General features: G+C 42.0%; 1 protein-coding gene across 1 annotated transcript in view; it reads left to right on the top strand.

Annotated features, from left to right (window-relative positions):
- LOC130129985 (STEAP family member 1B-like) overlaps window positions 1–19869 on the top strand; it is a 73605-nt gene that overhangs the window by 8090 nt on the left and 45646 nt on the right. The window contains exon 2 of the mRNA XM_056299706.1: window positions 10374–10626. Within this exon, the coding sequence (XP_056155681.1) occupies window positions 10393–10626 (234 nt within the window). The 5' untranslated portion in view covers window positions 10374–10392. The remainder of the gene's footprint in view (window positions 1–10373; window positions 10627–19869) is intronic.

The raw sequence follows: 19869 nt of genomic DNA, 5'->3' as shown, positions 1-19869 counted from the left end.
GGGAGCTATAACACCTCTGTGGTTATGCTAGGAAGCTACAACACCTCTGTGTTAATGCTAGGGAGCTACAACACTGTGCTAATGCTAGGAAGCTACAACACCTCTGTGCTAATGCTAGGGAGCTACAACACCTCTGCGCTAATGCTAGGAAGCTACAACACCTCTGTGCTAATGCTAGGGAGCTATAACATCTCTGTGGTTATGCTAGGAAGCTACAACAGCTCTGTGCTAATGCTAGGGAGCTACAACATCTCTGTGCTAATGCTAGGGAGCTACAACGCCTCTGCACTAATGCTAGGGAGCTACAACACCTCTGCGCTAATGTTAGGGAGCTACAACACCTCTGCGCTAATGCTACGAAGCTACAACACCTCTGTGGTAATGCTAGGGAGCTACAACATCTCTGTGCTAATGCTATGGAGCTATAACACCCCTGTGGTTATGCTAGGAAGCTACAACACCTCTGTGCTAATGCTAGGGAGCTACAACACCTCTGTGCTAATGCTAGGGAGCTACAACGCCTCTGCGCTAATGCTAGGGAGCTACAACGCCTCTGCGCTAATGCTATGGAGCTACAACACCTCTGCTAATGCTAGGGAGCTACAACACCTGTGATAATGCTAGGGAGCTACAACAGTTCTGTGCTAATGATAGGAAACTACAACACCTCTGTGCTAATGCTAGGAGCTACAACACCTCTGTGCTAATGCTAGGGAGCTACAATACCTCTGTGCTAATGCTAGGGAGCTACAACGCCTCTGCGCTAATGCTAGCCGTCCTGTTGCAATGCTAGTAAGGTTCGATATTTTGACTAAATCCTTTTCATTTTATGGCTTTGTTGTGGAAATAACTGCAGCGCTGAACGATGTGTAGGACAGGATGGAGAATCGTGTTGGCCTTGGAGATTTTGCTAAAATTTTTTAGGGACCTCAAGCCACTAAAGTTTGGGAAGCTCTGGCATAGTTAATAGCTATTTAGGCCAGACAAACCAAGTAGCCTACAGTACAGATGTTTTTTTTTTTTGTAGTTATTGTATTCAGTTGGTTGCACATATAATTTAGTATTGTTAGCACAAGATCAAAATTTAACTTTTAATGTGTTTTTTTTCAAATACTGATATAATTGCTTATATATTAATGTGCCCCTCCCTCTTAGAAAAATTAAACTAACCTAAAAAACACACCTGGAGCTCTACCCCTCACAGTATAGTGCTTTGTTATTTATTGCTTATTTTCAGTAACAATGTATTTTACTTAACTTGACATTTAATGAAGTGGAATGCTCAATTGTTTTATTGCTCAAACAAATGTAACTTGAATCTGTAATTGGTTATAAAAAATCTTATGAATTCTTATGAAGTTATATTTATATCAACAGGACTCAGAACAATACTGCAGGGAATTGTGTTACCACATGTCAAGCCCAGGATATACTGCATGATGAGCCATTGGAGTGTACATTGAGGGCTACATAGGAGGAGTGACTGTTCAACACAGAAACATTAGTCTCATTCAGGCAAGTATAAATCTAAATATACATGATATTATACTGCTGTTGTTATTTTACCCTAGTCTTCACTACATAATCAATTCTAAAATCTTTTTGCCTATTTGACCATCTGACTATTCAGCTCTGTTCCTAATGTTGACTTTTGTCCATTCAGATGAAGGCAGAATTCAGAAGAATAACCACAATTCCCCCCAAGCAGACGTTTATGTACAAGCTTGACTACTACACACCAAAACTTGTCACCTTGATGAAAGCCAAGGGTGGTGTCCTCGGGACCAAGCTGAGGCCGTTGTTGGACAACCTCAGTCAGATGTGTTTGTTCAAAATTGTGCTTGTTCACATTTAATTGTGGTGAGAAAGACTATACACGCACATGGCTCCATGCCTGTGCATATAAGGCACCAACTCCAACACTCTGTTGCCTCTGTTAGTCCACACTCCATCTATCTCCATTTTTCAAATGGCTCTTGCTTTGCTCTCAAGTCGCTGTTTGTTGCAGATTTATGCAGTTCATTGTGTATGAATACTGGGTTCAGCATTGACAATATATTCATCTGTTCACAGAACCAAAGCATTGAGATGAGATGTGAAGCTGTTATCCGCAGCCTTATCCTTTACCTTGGTGAGAAAGATGAGGCACTTTTTGAAGATTGCCTGGTAAAGCTTGTTTTTGTTGTTTTGTTATTTTATCAGAGTTTTTGTAATATTTCATTAACTGGTGGTTAAGAAGATTCAACAATTCAACTGTTTCGCTTTGTCTTTTTAGTAATACGGTTCAGTCTTAACTCAAAATTAAGAGAAATGCAAACTTGTAAACTGAGTAAATCTTTAATCATGGTAGTTACCACGCAATTCTATTTTTTTGATCTGCTCATAGTATTGTCTTAATTCTTGTACATTGTATACAGGAGGACAGCCGCAGTGATGCTACTCAACACATCATCAAGATCCTGGTTGTCCATGGCACTGATGGAGAAGATCCTGCTGATGTATCCATCCGTCTTGAAGTCAAGGAGATGTTGGTGAGATGCAGCAGTACTGCCAAAGCTTGCACGCTGCCTATGGGCCTTATTTATGCCCTCAACCTGGCATACCCCCCAACACTGCGCTACACATTTGAGGTGTTTCAGAAACTCTTTCTTGAACTGGATGGGATTAAGCTGTCTCCAAAAGTACAGAGCTTAAAGTTGAAGTTACTGTCTTAAATGCACGCAGAATGAACACAAAATGACCAGGACTTTGACAACTGTTTTCTGTTCTAAAATTGTTCAATGCAAAAGTAATACATAAATGCCAAAACAATCTAAGTGTAATGATGATTCATGGTGTGACCATGTCAGCATCACTATCCCTTCCATAACAAACACGTAGTCCCAGTAGTATGTAAGACATGTTACAAAAGTAGTGACGCAGGCTTATTGTTGCCCTACTTGTACACTTGTGGCTCCCTGCCTCGCAGTTCAACCTGGTCGAGGCTAACTAGTTGTGGGAAGTCTTATGTTATCTGTTTTATGTCAAGTAAGGCATGTGTTCTCTGTCCTTGAAGTTTATTACAGATAAAAAGAAAAAAATATGTTTCCTTCTTAAACTTAAGTGTTTTATTCTTTAAAATGTTAAATATAATAATGCAGGAATACCTCGTTTAGTGCCTGTTTGAATGTTGAAAATGCACTGTTTTGGAGGGCTGGAAAGTTTTACTTGAATATTTGAAAAGCACTGCAGTAAATTTAAAATCAAGCAAATATTCACACGAACAAATGTTTGCAGTTTGTACTGACAAATCAGTACATGTTTTAACAGTGTTCCAGTATAATGCACAGGGGAGGGAGTTTGGTTCTTTATTTGAATTGACCACGGAGTTAAGAGTCACGTCGTGTTTATATTGCTAATTCTAAAAACAAAAACAAACAAAAAAACTATTAACAAATGCTGAAATTTTAGTTGTTTTAAAATAAGAGCCCCAGTCCCCAGGGGCACCATTTGTCATTTCAAAATAAGAGTTTTTACTAAATAAACTAATTTGCTGCTGTGTTAGGTCATTTGAATGGAGTGACTTATCAATGTTTACTGTTGACAAAATAAAGTTTGTATTGAATTATAGTTGTATGATTTGTGATGTATACAAAGCTTTATTACCATTTATCAATAGATGAACAAATTTTCCTAATTATAATGGGTAATATAATTTCATAAAACTAAGTAATTGAAAATGAAAAAAGTATAATAAAATCTACTTACTTATTTCATAACTCTAAATGATAAGATTTACTTAATAATTTCATAACAGTGATGTTCCTGTGTGAAAAAATGAAGTAGATTTTACTTAATTAGCTTAAATAAATATTATTTATTCTTAAATATAATTAAGTAACATTTACTTAATATTTTCATGTTAAGTTTAGAATTGAATACATTTTACTTGATACCGGCTTGTGAGATGTACTTAATACAGTGACAGTAAAAGTTACTTAGTTAGTGTTAGTGCAAATTGTTACAAGGATTTTATTAAGTAAGTCTAACAAGTTATTTTTTTGAGCGTGGTAGTTTGTCCCAGTTGCATGCAGTGTAATAGCTGAATGCTGCCTCACCATGTTTGGTTTGGACTCTGGGCTGGACTAACCAACCTGAGTCCGTGGATCTTAGAGCCCTACACGGTTTATACTCTTAAAGCATGTCAGTGATGTATTGTGGGCCTACACCATTCAGTGACCTGTAGACGAGTAGCAGCACTTCAAACTCTATTCTGGAGCTAACCGGAAGCCAGAGTAAAGATTTCAGGACTGGAGTAACGTGCGAGTTTGCAATTTAATCAAAATAACCATACAACATATCAAAATGTCACTCTAGCTTCAAGTATGCTGTGTTATAACGGATTGTAATGATCTTTTTATGTCCTTGTTGAACATCTAAGAGCGAAGCGCCGTCTAGCGCACAAGCTCGCCTACTTCTTCAGTGGGGGGGGGGGGCGCTACTTTTTTCAGGATCGCCTTTAACGTTGAGACGTTCGGAGTTTGCGCATGCGTATTGCGCAGCTTGAGGCGAAATCAACAGACAACGAAAGCCGTTGCTTATGGCGGGAGTGCGAACCGATCAGAGCCATCAAGGTCACGTCACGTCACGTCATGGTGAGATTCGTGGAGAAAGACGGACTTCATCTTCAAGTGAAGGTAAGCCATGTTTTTCATGTTGTGTGGCTGTGTTGGACAAGTTAACATATAGATATGTCTGTGAATGTTCTCATTCATCCAGGTCATGGTTATCCAAAGGAGTTGAATCAAGTACAACTGGACTTGGTATATATCCGTGAAGACGTTTTGCCTCTCATCCAAGAGGCTTCCTCAGTTCGTGCCTTTCTGACTAGACCAAGCTAGTCTGACTGGCTGGTAATGAGACTCAGTATTTATCCTCTAGTTTCCCTCACCATTTTAAGGGTGTCAGACCCAAATTGTTCCGCAACATGTCTGTGGATGTTCTCATTCATCCAGGTCATGGTTATCCAAAGGAGTTGAATACGTCTTCACAGATACACTCACTAGCCACTTTATTAGGCACATCTGTCCAACTGCTCGTTAACACAAATTTCTAATCAGCCAATCACATGGCAGCAACTCAATGCATTTAGGCATGTAGACATGGTCAAGACGATCTGCTGCAGTTCAAACCGAGCATCAGAATGGGGAAGAAAGGTGATTTAAGTGACTTTGAATGTGGCATGGTTGTTGGTGCCAGACGGGCTGGTCTGAGTATTTCAGAAACTGCTGATCTACTGGGATTTTCACGCACAACCATCTCTAGGGTTTACAGAGAATGGTCCGAAAAAGAGAAAATATCTAGTGAGCGGCAGTTCTGTGGGCGAAAATGCCTTGTTGATGCCAGAGGTCAGAGGAGAATGGCCAGACTGGTTCGAGCTGATAGAAAGGCAACAGTAACTCAAATAAGCCCTCATTACAACCGAGGTATGCAGAAGAGCATCTCTGAACGCACAACACATCGAACCTTGAGGCAGATGGGCTACAGCAGCAGAAGACCACACCGGGTGCCACTCCTGTCAGCTAAGAACAGGAAACTGAGGCTACAATTCGCACAGGCTCACCAAAATTGGACAATAGAACATTGGAAAAACATTGCCTGGTCTGATGAGTCTCGATTTCTGCTGCGACATTCGGATGGTAGGGTCAGAATTTGGTGTCAACAACATGAAAGCATGGATCCATCCTGCCTTGTATCAACGGTTCAGGCTGGTAGTGGTGGTGTAATGGTGTGGGGGATATTTTCTTGGCACACTTTGGGCCCCTTAGTACCAATTGAGCATCGTGTCAACGCCACAGCCTACCTGAGTATTGTTGCTGACCATGTCCATCCCTTTATGACCACAGTGTTCCCATCTTCTGATGGCTACTTCCAGCAGGATGACGCGCCATGTCATAAAGCTCGAATCATCTCAGACTGGTTTCTTGAACATGACAATGAGTTCACTGTACTCAAATGGCCTCCACAGTCACCAGATCTCAATCCAATAGAGCACCTTTGGGATGTGGTGGACCGGGAGATTCGCATCATGGATGTGCAGCCGACAAATCTGCAGCAACTGCGTGATGTTATCATGTCAATATGGACCAAACTCTCTGAGGAATGTTTCCAGTACCTGGTTGAATCTATGCCACGAAGGATTAAGGCAGTTCTGAAGGCAAAAGGGGGTCCAACCCGGTACTAGCAAGGTGTACCTAATAAAGTGGCCAGTGAGTGTATATACCAAGTCCAGTTGCACTTGATTCAACTCCTTTGGATAACCATGACCTGGATGAATGAGAACATCCACAGACATGTTGCGGAACAATTTGGGTCTGACACCCTTAAAATGGTGAGGGAAACTAGAGGATAAATACTGAGTCTCATCACCAGCCAGTCAGACTAGCTTGGTCTAGTCAGAAAGGCACGAACTGAGGAAGCCTCTTGGATGAGAGGCGAAACGTCTTCACGGATATATACCAAGTCCAGTTGTACTTGATTCAACTCCTTTGGACGTATAGATATGATTTTTAATTTAATTTTTTTCTCTGAATTTTGACTTTTTTATAGAATGCTGACCTTCATCAGACAACCATCGCTGCAACGCCTGCCCTATCAGCTGCACACACTCGTTATGTTTTAATTCAGGTTTCATTGTTCATTTTTATAAATCTATATAACGTTTGCATTGATATTTATTGTTCATTTTTTACAAATCTATACCAATGTAGAGTTCACAAATGTATGCCACGGTTTGTGTCGCTGAACTGAAGTGTTTAGTAATGGATTTTATAAATCTATACAACATTTGAATTTATATTATTTGTTCATTTTTAGACTTCTACTTTGCATTGATATTTAGTGTTCATTTTTACAAACCTATACAAATGTAGAGTCCATAAAGGTACTCCACTGTTCTTACATTCATGCACTTTTGCAGTTGTGTAGCTGAACTGAAGTGTTAAGCTGTAGTGGGTGCTTGCATGCATGCTTTGCAGCCAGTATCATTTATTATGCTTTTGTCACTTCGTGTTTTCTAAGATACTAAGTACTGTGAATGACATGAGTACATGGGTCATGTATGGCTTCCCAAGTCACACTCTTTTTCTTTTCTTGTTTTTAACTTGTAGTTCTGCCATGTTTTCTTCCAGGCTGGCTCAAGGCATCATGCCACATTTTCTTTTCATTGATTGACAATTCATCTCCCAATAATATATCAAAAACAGCCCTGAAAGTCGCCAACCATTTTGAAGTTTACAGATGTGCCCAAGTCATCTCAGTTTGTCTTCCATTTCTACAAATCAGTGCAATTACTCATAAATAATATTTACTGTTCATTTTCACTATACCATGTTTGTGATCAGGTTGATTCACTTTTTAAAATGTGTACAAGTTGTTAATATGATGTAGATGAACTAGACGGGGATCTAACTGCATATGAGATGCAGTAATGATAGGGTACATACTATTATATGTTTACCTTCTCACCATCTGTCTCCTAACATGCTGATGTCACTTTGAATCTTAAGTTTGCTTCTAAATCATTTTGGGTAAAGCATGACCTAAGTGATTAACTGCTATTTTCACGTGTTGCCTAAAAATTAGTTGTTTTTAGTTGATCCATAGGTGAGCTCAAAACATATGATGTCACCGTTCTATCACCTCAACACCCAGTTTAGTTGCATGAGTTCACTCTCAGTTCTGCTATCAGTCATTTTATTATGCATCATAATACTGGAAATGAATCAATGACATGGTACATAATTTAAATGTATGCATTGTTATGTCTTGCATATATTGCATAATTTTACCACAAATGTTTCTTTGTGTTGCGTTTGTGCTCTTTTCAGGTAATATTTCAACAGTATGTACAACTAGTATCTCATAACTGGTCCTTGTATACCCAAAGTGAGAGCTGTGTCCGCATTCTCGGCATAAAGTCAACCACGTTTTCAGTGGGTGTCGGACTCCGCCAAGGTTGTCCCTTGTGTCCGATTCTGTTTGTGATATTGATGGACAGGATCTCAAGGTGCAGCCAATGTGAAGAGTGTGTCCGTTTTGGGAACCTCAGAATTGCATCTCTGCTCTTCACAGATGATGTAGTTTTGTTGGCTTCATCAGAACGCGACCTCCAGTGTGCACTGGGCGGTTTGCAGCTGAGTGTGAAATGGCCGGGATGAGAGCGGGCACCTCCAAGTCTGAGGCCATGGTTCTCTACCGGAAAATGGTGGATTACTCCCTCCGGGTTGGGGATGAGTTGTTGCCTCAAATGAAGGAATTCTAGTATCTCGGGGTCTTGTTCACGAGTGAGGGTAGGATGGAGAAGGAGATTGACAGGCGGATTGGTGCAGCATCAGCAGTAATGCGGACGTTGTACCGGACCATTTTGGTGAAGAGGGAGCTGAGCTGGAAAGCAAAGCTCTCAGTTTACCAGTTAATCTTCGTTCCAAACCTCACCTATGGTCATGAGCTTTGGGTAGTGACCGAAAGGGTGAGATCGCGAATACAAGCGGCTGAAATGAGTTTCCCTCTGTAGGGAGTCTGGGCTCAGCCTTAGCGATAGGGCGAGGAGCTCGGATGTCCGGAGGGAACTCGGAGTAGAGCCGCTGCTCCTTCGCGTCTGAAGGAGCCAGTTGAGGTGGTTAAGCATCTGATTAGTATGGCTCCTGGATGCCTTCCTTTGGAGGTTTTCAGGCATGTCCAACTGGGAGGAGACCCCGGGGTAGACCCAGAACTCTGCCTCCTGTCTTTACACCTGTCTTCTCCCTGTGTCCGCCCCAGAGTCAGTGTGCATTAACAATAACACAACGCAGAGACTGTTCAGGACTCCTGTCTTTACACCTGTCTTCTCCCTGCGTCCCCCCCGGAGTCAGTGTGCATTAACAATAACACAACGCAGAGACTGTTCAGGACTCCTGTCTTTACACCTGTCTTCTCCCTGCCTCCCCCCCGGAGTCAGTGTGCGTTAACAATAACACAACGCAGCGACTGTTCAGGACTCCTGTCTGCCTCCTGTCTTTACACCGGTCTTCTCCCTGCGTCCCCCCCGGAGTCAGTGTGCATTAACAATAACACAACGCAGAGACTGTTCAAGGAGTGTTCGGGCCGACAGACAGAAGAACGGGGTTAACACTTGGATGAAGTATTAAATGTACAATTCTTCCGTGGTGTAACCCCATTCTTTTGAATTGTACCTTTAACACTTTGATGAAGTATTAAAGGTACAATTCAGGTTTTCTTTTTTCCTCTATTTAAGAGTCCCCTAGTTCAGCTTCTATCAGCCGATCTTTTTTTCTGATCCCTTGTCATCAGACCCTTATTTACATACAGCCAATCAGATCAACTCCTCAAAATATGAAACCCCGCCCACATGCTGCCTGCCAGTAACATTCCAATTCCCTCAATGGTTATTAGGGTCTAATGCAAGTCACACAACTATTACTGAAAATCGTGTTGTTAAGAAATATAGTTCCATTAAAGGACACACCATAGCATCTCTGCTTACTAAGCATAACGTGTGGGAAGATGGGGCACGAATTCACGTTTGCGGCGGCCTCACCCAGTACCGTCCATACAGTGTCTTTGTCCACATCTGTGTTTAAGTTTTGTCTTCGTTTGATGGCTGGGAGAGATGGCGCTGTATCAGAAGCGGGGCAGGCTAAGCTAACTGCTAGCCCATGCAGACCGGCAGTTCCCACAGTCATCCTGGCTGGCGTTCGTTCCCTTGGACAGTGATTTTATTTGTTTTTTAAGTTTGGATATATGAGTTAGTTTAGGTATTTGTGTTAGTTAGTATGTGTGTTCTTGTAGTTTTTGGAAATGTGCTTTTGTCTTTGTGTTGCACTGCTGTGGGCTGGGGAACGATTTAAAGTGTTCCTGATCCCTGATTATTAATGTTATGCGGCAGTGTTTATCCTGCTATGCTAACATCACAGAGTACCAACACCAGCTTGCCATGTTTTTAACATTTGCATGGTTTTTAACATGTACATGTGCCTGCAGACTCACTATAATGCTGTAGGGTGGAGTTGCTGTTTAATTACCATGGTAAGACCATCATTTGAAAGCATGGCATTGTGTTCGGTAATACCATGGCATGGCAGTAATACCATGGCCTTACACACAACATTTGGATTCTAAGTACAGAAAGCAGGATTCACTCTCTTACCGTGGTAAAACCATGTGTTGCTCATCACTCAAGAGCTCATAATTAAAGTCTTTCATTTAGGCCTTCATTATGATGTGGTTGTGGTTAGCCAATGAATAATTGTGTGTGTGTGTGTGTGTGTGTGTGTGTGTGTGTGTGTGTGTGTGTGTGTCCACTGAAATGGTATACGTGTTTTTATCTTTTGGAGGAACTCGCTGTTTGCTGTGATGGAGAGATGGCAGACCGAGTCAGAGAGAGGAGGTGTGGCTTCGCGGGAGACAGAGTCACAGAAAGGAGGTGTGGCTTCGTGGCAGACAGCGTCACAGAGAGGAGGTGTGGCTTCGCAGCAGATAGCGTCAGAGAGAGGAGGTGTGGCTTCGCAGCAGTCAGAGGCTGCAGACCATGACTGGCAGGAAGTGGCTGACACAGACTTGGGGGCTAAAGCTCATTTCAACCTGAAGGTAGACGCACACACATAACTTCATAGTAAGGGAAACATATGAAAGTCTGGGAACTAAATCCTTACCAAGAAATTTCTTCACCAATGTGTTTGTAAAGGTATGTAATAGCATGTATTAAAATGTTGAAATTCAACTCCCGTGGGAAACCTCGTAAAAAACTGTTCAAAGTTGGGGTACTCATAACCGATTTTCAAAAAATCGAAAATGTTTAATTTGGCCTTAAGTAACTTGTGAGGGGTCAAATTAGGGGTTTTTTCATGATTCTGAGTTGATTGCAAGCATTCGTTTTTCACCCAAACCACTCCTTGGTGGAAAAAAGACCACGCTCACTTTACGTTTAAATTTTAAGTAGCTTTATTAGTTTATTTCAATATCTTGCATAATACTTAGAGCAAATACTGATCCACTATGTCAAATGCTTAAGGAGTCAATGTCTGAGTCTTCTCCAGACTCAACACGATCATGAATATCTTGCATGTAATGCCTTTACAAACTCCACATGCTGAGATGCATTTGACACCATTCTTCTTGCAGCTGCACCGCCGGTTGCTGCAATCTCCATTACAATTACAGCTTGTGAACTGGAGAACCTCCTCAGGAGCCATGGGGTCTAGTGTTGGAACTGGCTCATTACCATGAACACCTAATGTCCATCCATAGTCATTGGGCTCCAAAGACAGGCTCTGTAGAAGGATCCAGTCCCGGGTTTGTAGATAGGCACGGAGAGAATGCTGTGCAGCTGCATCCTCTGTTGGAGATAGAGTCTCTGGTTGGATCAGCCCAGCCGCCGCTTTCTGTGAGAACATGTTGTATCGAGTTGCACCCAAAGTAGTATGTGGTGCATGGTAAATGTACTGGAAGATCGCAGTACCAGCCTGAATCACTGCATCCTTAGTAGCTTGTATGTCAAGGGAGATGTCCATGTGTTCATCAATGTCCCCTGCACAAAATCTGCAAAAAATGCACTTTGAGATTTGTTTCAAATGTAGAGTGTAATAGAAATAAAATTCATTATTATTATTATTATTATTGTTATTATTATTATTATTACCTGTCAAACAGAGTTGTTTTCCCATTGCCAGCGATTGCAGAAACCGTATGACAACAAGTGAAGGCATGACAAAAGAGCAGGTAGAGTCTCTGTCTTTCAGAGAGAGCTTCTTGGATCCTTCTGACATCATAAGAGCCCTTCGATGTGGTTAAGAAGAGTGGATGGTTGGTGCTTGAGCTATGGTGCACCAGCATTACCAGCACATCTGCGTCTTCTGCCCGCACCTGAAAATAGAACAAGATATGCAATGCGTGTTGAACTATGTAAAAACAGATAACAATTGTCAAGTTATTCAACAATGTGAATACTCTTCTTTTTAAAGTAATCATAGCTGATGAAAGTAAAATACCTACACAAATGTTACTGATCTCAACAGAGTCATCTGTAATAGCAGACAATGCCTCTCTCACAATTGAAGTGTCAGCATCATTGTCACATTGCTCCACGGTGATGTGAAATTTTCGGAATGTTGAAGAGAGGAGGTGGATGGGCTCACTCTTGTTATGAGTGTTGTCCAAGAACTTTGCTCTTGGTTTCTAACGTATCATGTCCGGTCGAATCTGGAGATCACAGCATGACTTCTAGGTACACTGGATGTGGTCGTGATCTTTTGGTGATCTGCTATAGCCATCAAAGACCACGATGATCTTCTGAGAGTGACAGCCAAGACACTGCATGTAGCTCAGATAACTGTTGGCAATCTCCTGCCAAGTCTGATCTTGTTCCCACTTCACCATGTAGAGAAGCCATCCGCCATCAACCACCAGAGTGGAGCAGGGTTGGTTAGTGAGGTCAAGCGGATCAGTTAACTCCTTCAGGCTAGTCTTGGAAAAGCCTGCCTTGTTCGCCTCGTTCATTTTCTGATCTTTGTTGCTGAACAGGGACAATGGGAAGGGAGTCAACTCATACTCTAAGCTTGTCTCAACTGTCATATCCCGTTGGGCCAAAATGATTAGTCGGTTGACCAACTTCAGTGAGTCAAGTAGGGCTGCAACTAACGATTATTTTGGTAGTCGACTAATCTGTCGATTATTGTTTCGATTAGTCGACTAATCTAACGATTATTTATTTCACACCCTCCATCTCTGCTTCCTGAGGGCGCAGATCCTCTTCCGGGCTCCAGTGCACGTTTTACCTGACATGCTTAAGTCTGCACACTTGTGAATGTCGCCCTGTGTCTCTCTGCCTTAACATAACATGATCCCATAGCGAATTAAAATAATGACTCATGAAACATTTGAATTTGGAACTTGTTTTGGAGCTACTTGTTTAATCAAATGCATCATCAATCATAATTAAAACTAAATAAATACATTAAATAATACAAATGAAAGTAAATGCATTATCAATCATAATAAAAACAAAATAAATAAATTAAATAATACAAATTAAAGTGCAAGTCAAAACGTAAAGATAATGCGCAAATAATGTTTTAAAAGTAACTCAAAATAGCAGCCTCTGCCCCAGCACCGCGGTTCTGATGGGGCTGTTAACCTGGTCCAGGAGGGGGACGTGGATCCACTCACTAGGCTCCACCATCTCCAACAGGAGGGGAGAATGAGTCAGCTCAGACAGACTTGTAGGTCTTTTGTTTGCTGTGTGTGAGTGAGAGGAGCTGTGTGTGTGTATATGTGTGTCTTACTCTGATCTCCTGCAGTTCATAAACACTTTAAATTGCAGTGCAGGAACGTGAGCATGTCGACGTGCTCTGGAGTGAGGCTGGCTCTCTTCTTTGAGGCGATGTTCCCAGCTGCTGAGAAGAGACGCTCAGAGGGAGTAGAAGTAGCTGGAATACACAAAAACGATTTGGCTTTTGATGCAAGGGTTGGATACTTTGCCTCATTTAATTTCCACCAAGACAGGGGACTCTGTCTTTGAGAGGGGCTGCTCCGAAGTACGTCAGCACTTCATTACTGATCGCTTGGTTGCGCGCATCCTGTTCATCATTGGTCTCACTGTCACTGTGTTGAGTCACATCCAAGCAGTGAATCGAGAGCTGCAACAGACCTATTTGTAGTTCCCTCAGCTGAGTCTGTGGCATCCTTGTCAGCTGATGCTGCTGTGGCTTCTTCATTCCCACTGGTGTGCTGGTTATTCACAGTACTCCCACCCTTGGACTGTAGGGCCAGAGCTTGTACTTTATTCTGAACACTGAACCTCTCCTCTGGTGTCAGGAATTTCAGTTTTCGAAATCGTGGGTCTAGTGCAGCTGCAATGATCTGTTCGCTTGGGTCATCATCTGTGATGGTGACCTCTCTTGACCAGCGTGCAGTGGTCTCCTCTGAAGCAGCCGCCTGGAAGGCCTGCACAGGAGCTGTATCATAGGCAGTGTGGGTGGACTTCAAAAGCCCTCTGACTAGTGGAGGCAGGGCGGAGACTGTCACATAGCTTTCACCACTCAAGTAGATAGTGGCACATTCAAAGGCCTGGAGAGCTTTGGCCAGTTCATCTAGCAGGGTCCACTGATCAGCTTTGAGGTCTAGGTATTGTTTCCCTCTCTGTGTTACTGCCGGGTCAGACAGAGTCGCAGTCAGTGGCCATCTCTGTTCCAGCATGCGAGTCACCATATAATAGGTGCTGTTCCACCTGGTAGAGACATCTTGGACAAGTTTGTGTTCCGGGGTCCCCATCTGTTTCTGCTTTGTCTTAAGCTTGCTTGAAGCCAGTTCGCTCCTTTTAAAGTGCTCGACGAGACACCTCGCTGCTCCCAGTGCTTTACTGATCTGAAGGTGTTTCAGTGCACGATTGATCACCAACTGTAAAGTGTGGCCTGCACAGCGGATAGACACCCACCCATGTTTTTCCTGCAAGATGTTTGCAGCCAGTACGACATTGGAGCCATTGTCATGAACAACTGCCACAATCTTGCTTGGAGGGATCTCAAACCTTTCCACAGCCTGCTCAATCCATGCAGCAATGTTGGGTCCAGTGTGCCGTTCTTCGAGTGGCATGGTTGTAAGGCAGAAGCTAGTGAGCTCCCAGTCATCACTTATAAAGTGACAGGTGATGCCAAGATATGCCTCTGTCGCGACACTGGTCCAGGCATCAGTTGTCAGGGCAATCTTGTTCTTGGTTGCTTTAAGAGCATATTTAACCTTACCAAAAGTAGCTTCATACTTTCCCTCCATAAGCTTAGTAAAATGAGTTCTGGAAGGTAAGGTGTAACCTGGATGGAATGTGGTGACCATCTGCTTAAATCCCCCATCTTCAACCATGGATATTGGTCTCATGTCATTGACGAGCATGTTGAGGATGCTCTCTGTTAAGACTCCAGCCATTTGAGGGGTGCATGAGCCTCTCTTCAGGATGAACTCATCCACACGCCTTTGCTTAGTACTAAAATAGAAAGAGAACAAAACAGAAAGCTGTATTAATTATCATCACAAGTTGTAGGCTATGGTATCAGTTTATCTTAGTGTACTGCCTAATACCAATTAAACCATTTAAATGAATAAATATCTTACAACTGAATTATTGATATGCTCCAACCCAGTCTAACTAGCTAACGCTACGACAAGCTACAGCTGATTAGAGCGCACTGGGAAAGCTAGTTGACTGTCTAGGCTACAGACAGCTCACGTTAGCACCGTGTCGTGTTTTTGCAGACTGCAGATTGACTAGCTAAGTAAGATAGCTAGCTAATTTTAGATGGTGCTAACGTTCCCCGTCTCTGCAGTCTTGCCTGCGCTTTAGCCCAAAAAGTTCAATTTTTTTCAACTGAAAAAAAAGAAACCTATAGCCCATAGCGTAAGTTACTGCAGAGTCAGTGAATGTTAGAACTCGTTAACATTTAGCTAACGTTAGCAATCTTAACTTAGCTAGTTAATACTCCAGTCTGCAAAAACACGACACTCGGTGATAAATGACGGAGCTAAACAACTCTAAGCTGTAGTGTGCTATGCTGCAAGCTTGGTGCTGTTTAGCTAATGTTACATACAGCTCGTTGGTGGATACGCAGAATCCACATAACTGAAATAGCGTTCGCTTAGCAAGCATCACCCTTGAGACGTTCTGTTTTCCAACATGTAACTTAAGCTAACGTAAACATTACGATACTGTGGCTAACTAGCTAAACTTACCCATGATCCGAAGTAGCAATCATCGTGGCTCCAGGGTGCTTGCGTTTCAAATGCTCGTGCATCGCCATAGTGCTGCTGTGGAATGCCAATTCGGCTTTGCATATTCTGCATTTAACTGACTTCTTTGGCTTGTCATCTGTGAAATACTCCCAGACTTTTGATAGTCTCGGTCTCGCTGGTTTTTGCTCTTCACTAGCCTCATTCGCTCTCCTTTCCGCCATCGTTCATACGCTTTCTTCTTCTCTTCGTCGTTCATGCAAAATGCAGTTATATCAGACGATGGAAGCGATACTGCCCCCAGCACTTCCTATAGGGCATTGCAGTTACAAATGAACATTTGTGCGGTTTTGAGTTAACGTTACTGGCTCTGATTGTTTTTATACGACGCGTCGAAGCTAAAATTCTGCGTCGACGAGTTTTTATGATCGACGTCGTCGATTATGTCGACTAATCGTTGCAGCCCTAGAGTCAAGGTGAATCTTCTTCTCGTTGACTTTGGGAATCTTTCTGAGTGATGACAGGGCTTGTACCTTCAACTTCACCTCCATGGTCGATGTCGCTGACCGTCCATCCAGCTTTATCTGCATCTCCCTCCCTACTTCAGCTGCTCTCTCTGCGTTGACTGGGTCATCTCCCGTGCTTGTAAATCCTGTTGAGAAAGACACAAGCAACTCCTTGTCTCGATCGTGGTCGAATGGGTTGTTCTCCTCAAACCATTTGAGGGCAAGTTCAATCGCTTCAGCATCTCGCTTCATCTGTGTTTTGGCAAGGTCTCTGTGGAGTGGACCATGTTTCTTGACACCTTCCTCCATGCGCTGGTTGACATTGGAGAAGTGGTTGAGAGTGCAGTAGATGCACTGAACTCAGAGCAAGTGCGTCTTCTCTTCATCTTTGCTGACTCTTTCTCCGCCTTTGATGCATGAGCTGACTTCGTGGTGACCTCGACAAACTTGTTGTAAAAATAATTTTTACACTTTATGTGGTACCTAAGTCTTCCTACATTTTGAGCCTCCTTCATACGCTCCAAAATCGTAGAATTTTCAACTGCTTCTGCATGTGCCAAAAAAGTAGAGTAGCCTTTAGGAGTTGCCGTGTGAGCCTCTGAGCTGGTGTCTCCAGGCCTTCACAGATGAAGCAATTGAGCATAGGTGGAGGAGTAATGTCTTCATCCATACTGCTACACTATAATGTCCTACAAAGTAAAAAGGGTAGAATATAAGTTATATTAAGTATTTAGTAGTAATATAAGTATTTTTGTGACATTAAAGACAACCTCTGTCATGTGCAGGAATAGCTTCTCTCTAATATATTCTATTGAGGAGGAAAATAGGAGATCAGCTTTACAGTAACGTTAACTGCAAAAATCCTCTCTAAGACAATACACTACTGTAACCTAGTTAGATAGCTAATGGGGCAGTCAGCTAGCATTTAAGAATGTAAAATAGTCATCAGGTGCAGTTTGGGGTGTGTAATACACACGTGGGAGTTGGCTAACTAACCATGTTACTTACTGTTAGCCAGCTAACAATAAGCTAATGACAAATTTAGTGGCAGTTAACGTTAGATAGCTAACCATGTTATTTACTGTTAGTTAACTAACACGTAAGCTAAGTTAACAGCTTTTATGTTACTTATGCATATTATCAATGTAGTGACTTGAAATATTTCAAGTTCTTAAAAAAAGTTGTAGATAATACTTACGTTTCAGAAGTAGTTTGTTGTGTCCGTCAATGATCAACATAGAAGAAGGTTGCAAATGGCTTCAGCATGTCTGGCACTAGCTAACTCCAAACTTCCTCACTTTGAGTGCCAACCAACTACAACAACTACCACTAAACAATAATTAGGCCTATTTACCATGGCAAATAATAATAAAAAAGAAACTAATTAAGCAACTTTTTAATTTACATGTACCCAGCAGTGGGAAGGGGGTGGGGGGTCTTGGGAGGGGGGGGGGCTGCAATGATCAGGGAAAGTAGGTGTGGCTGTTTTTACACCAAGGAGTGGTTTTGGTGAAAAGCTAATACTTGCAATCAACTCAGAATCATGAAAAACCCCTAGTTTGACCCCTCACAAGTTATTTAAGGCCAAATTAAACATTTTATATTTTTTGAAAATTGGTTACGCGTACCCCAACTTTGAGCAGTTTTTTACGAGGTTTCCCACGGGAGCTGAATTTCAACATTTTAATACATGCTATTACACACCTTTACAGACACATTTGTGAAGAAATTTCTTGGTAGGGATTTAGTTCCCAGATTGGTCAAATATCTGATAAAATGCCCTTACTATCAAAGAAGGCCTACCTGTCTTTCTTCATGTTCTTTCTTCTTTAGATTCGTAGTCAACAATAATGACTGACAAACTTCAATGTAGAACGGAATCTTTACTGAAGTTAAAGCATTGTAATTACACAGAAATCTGCGAGCTCAAGGCTGCACACACACACACACACACACACACACACACACACACACACACATTCATTCCTAGGGACAATTTAGTACCGCCAATCCACCTGACTTACATGTCTTTGGACTGTGGGAGGAAACCCACACGGTGGCGCAGTGGTACCAGCCCCGGGGTAGTCCAGCCTTGATGGGTCATCCCGGGTCGTCCTGTGTGGAGATTGCATGTTGTCTGCGTGGGTTTTCTCCCACAGTAGATCAGGTATGGTAAAATAAACGAACAATACAGAGTGTCCAATCATTTATGATCCAGAATGTGACTTCCTTTTCTCATGACTGCAATGCTCGTTGCCAGCTTTGCTCGCACATATGTTATGTGAGGTTTCCAGCAGATTTTGTGGTCTAGTATCACACCTAGAAATTAGTTTCATTTACTCGTTCAAGTTGGATATTGTCTATCACTAATTTTACTCTGATATTTATTAAGTGATTTCCAAGCAACATAAACTTTGTTTTGTCCAGTTTTAAGGATAATTTGTTTTTGTCAAACCACCGTTTTAGTTTTTCTATTTCTATTGTGGCTACCTCCAAAGCTGCTGTAAATTCTCACCGGAACAAAATGTATTCGTGTTGTCAGCAAATAAAACAAATTTCAATATTTTTGATATCTTGCATATATCATTTAAGTACAGATTAAACAGCTTTGGGCCTCAAACCGACCCCTGGCGTACACCACAAGTAACGTCCATGCATGACGATTTATGTTCACCTATCATTATAAACTGCTGCCTGTTGCTTAAATGGCTTCTTAGCCAATTCTGAACTACCACTCTGATACCACACCTTTTCAATTTGTCTATTAATCTATTGTGATCAATAGTGTTAAAAGCTTTTTTTAGATCTATGAATATTCCCACAGCAAAATGTTTTTTTTAATATATATATGCAGTCACTTATTTCTTCAATTAAGTCAATGAGTGCCAGACATGTGGATCTGTTTGGTCGAAATCCGTACTGGCTATCAGTCAGCAGATTGTGCTTCTCAGTGAATTTGTCTAGCCTGACAGCAAATAGTTTTTCCAGTATTTTGGAGCATTGCGACTATAATGACATGGGTCTGTAGTTAGTAAATTTGCATCCATCTCCGGTTTTATGTAAGGGTATGACTTTTACGATTTTAATTTTGCTTGGAACTTCATCAGATTAAGGGGACATGTTATAGATGTGGGTTAGTGGTTTTGCAGCACATTCAATTACTTTCTTAACTATTGTCATATCAATATCAGTCCAGTCAGCAGATTTTTTTTAATTAAGTACTTAAGTCAAGTTAAGGTTTGACTCTCATCCTCCACTGGAGCACAAACTAGGAATCATCAGGATGCTGTACCACTGAGCTGACAACATCCCCACCGACACAGCAGATGGGCAAGGGGAGAAATCCCACATTAAACAGGCCCTGGTTAAGTGTGGTCATCCTAACTGGGCATTTGTCAAAGCCCGGAATATGCCCAAACGGTGCACCTGCCAATCGAAGAGAGGAGAAGAACAACAGCTGCCTAAGCATAAACCAGTGGTGATTCTGTATGTGGTGGGAGTTTCAAAAGAGTTGAGATGCATATTTTCCAAAAACCACGTCTCAGTTACTTTCAAATACCAAAGCACACTGCACCAGAAATTGGTTCATCAAGGATTGGGTCCCCCGACA

Source organism: Lampris incognitus, chromosome 19 (genome assembly GCF_029633865.1).
Source record: "Lampris incognitus isolate fLamInc1 chromosome 19, fLamInc1.hap2, whole genome shotgun sequence".
Lineage (NCBI taxonomy): Eukaryota > Metazoa > Chordata > Actinopteri > Lampriformes > Lampridae > Lampris > Lampris incognitus.
The sequence above is the reverse complement of the archived record's forward strand: the minus strand, read 5'-3'. Positions and strand labels throughout refer to the sequence as shown.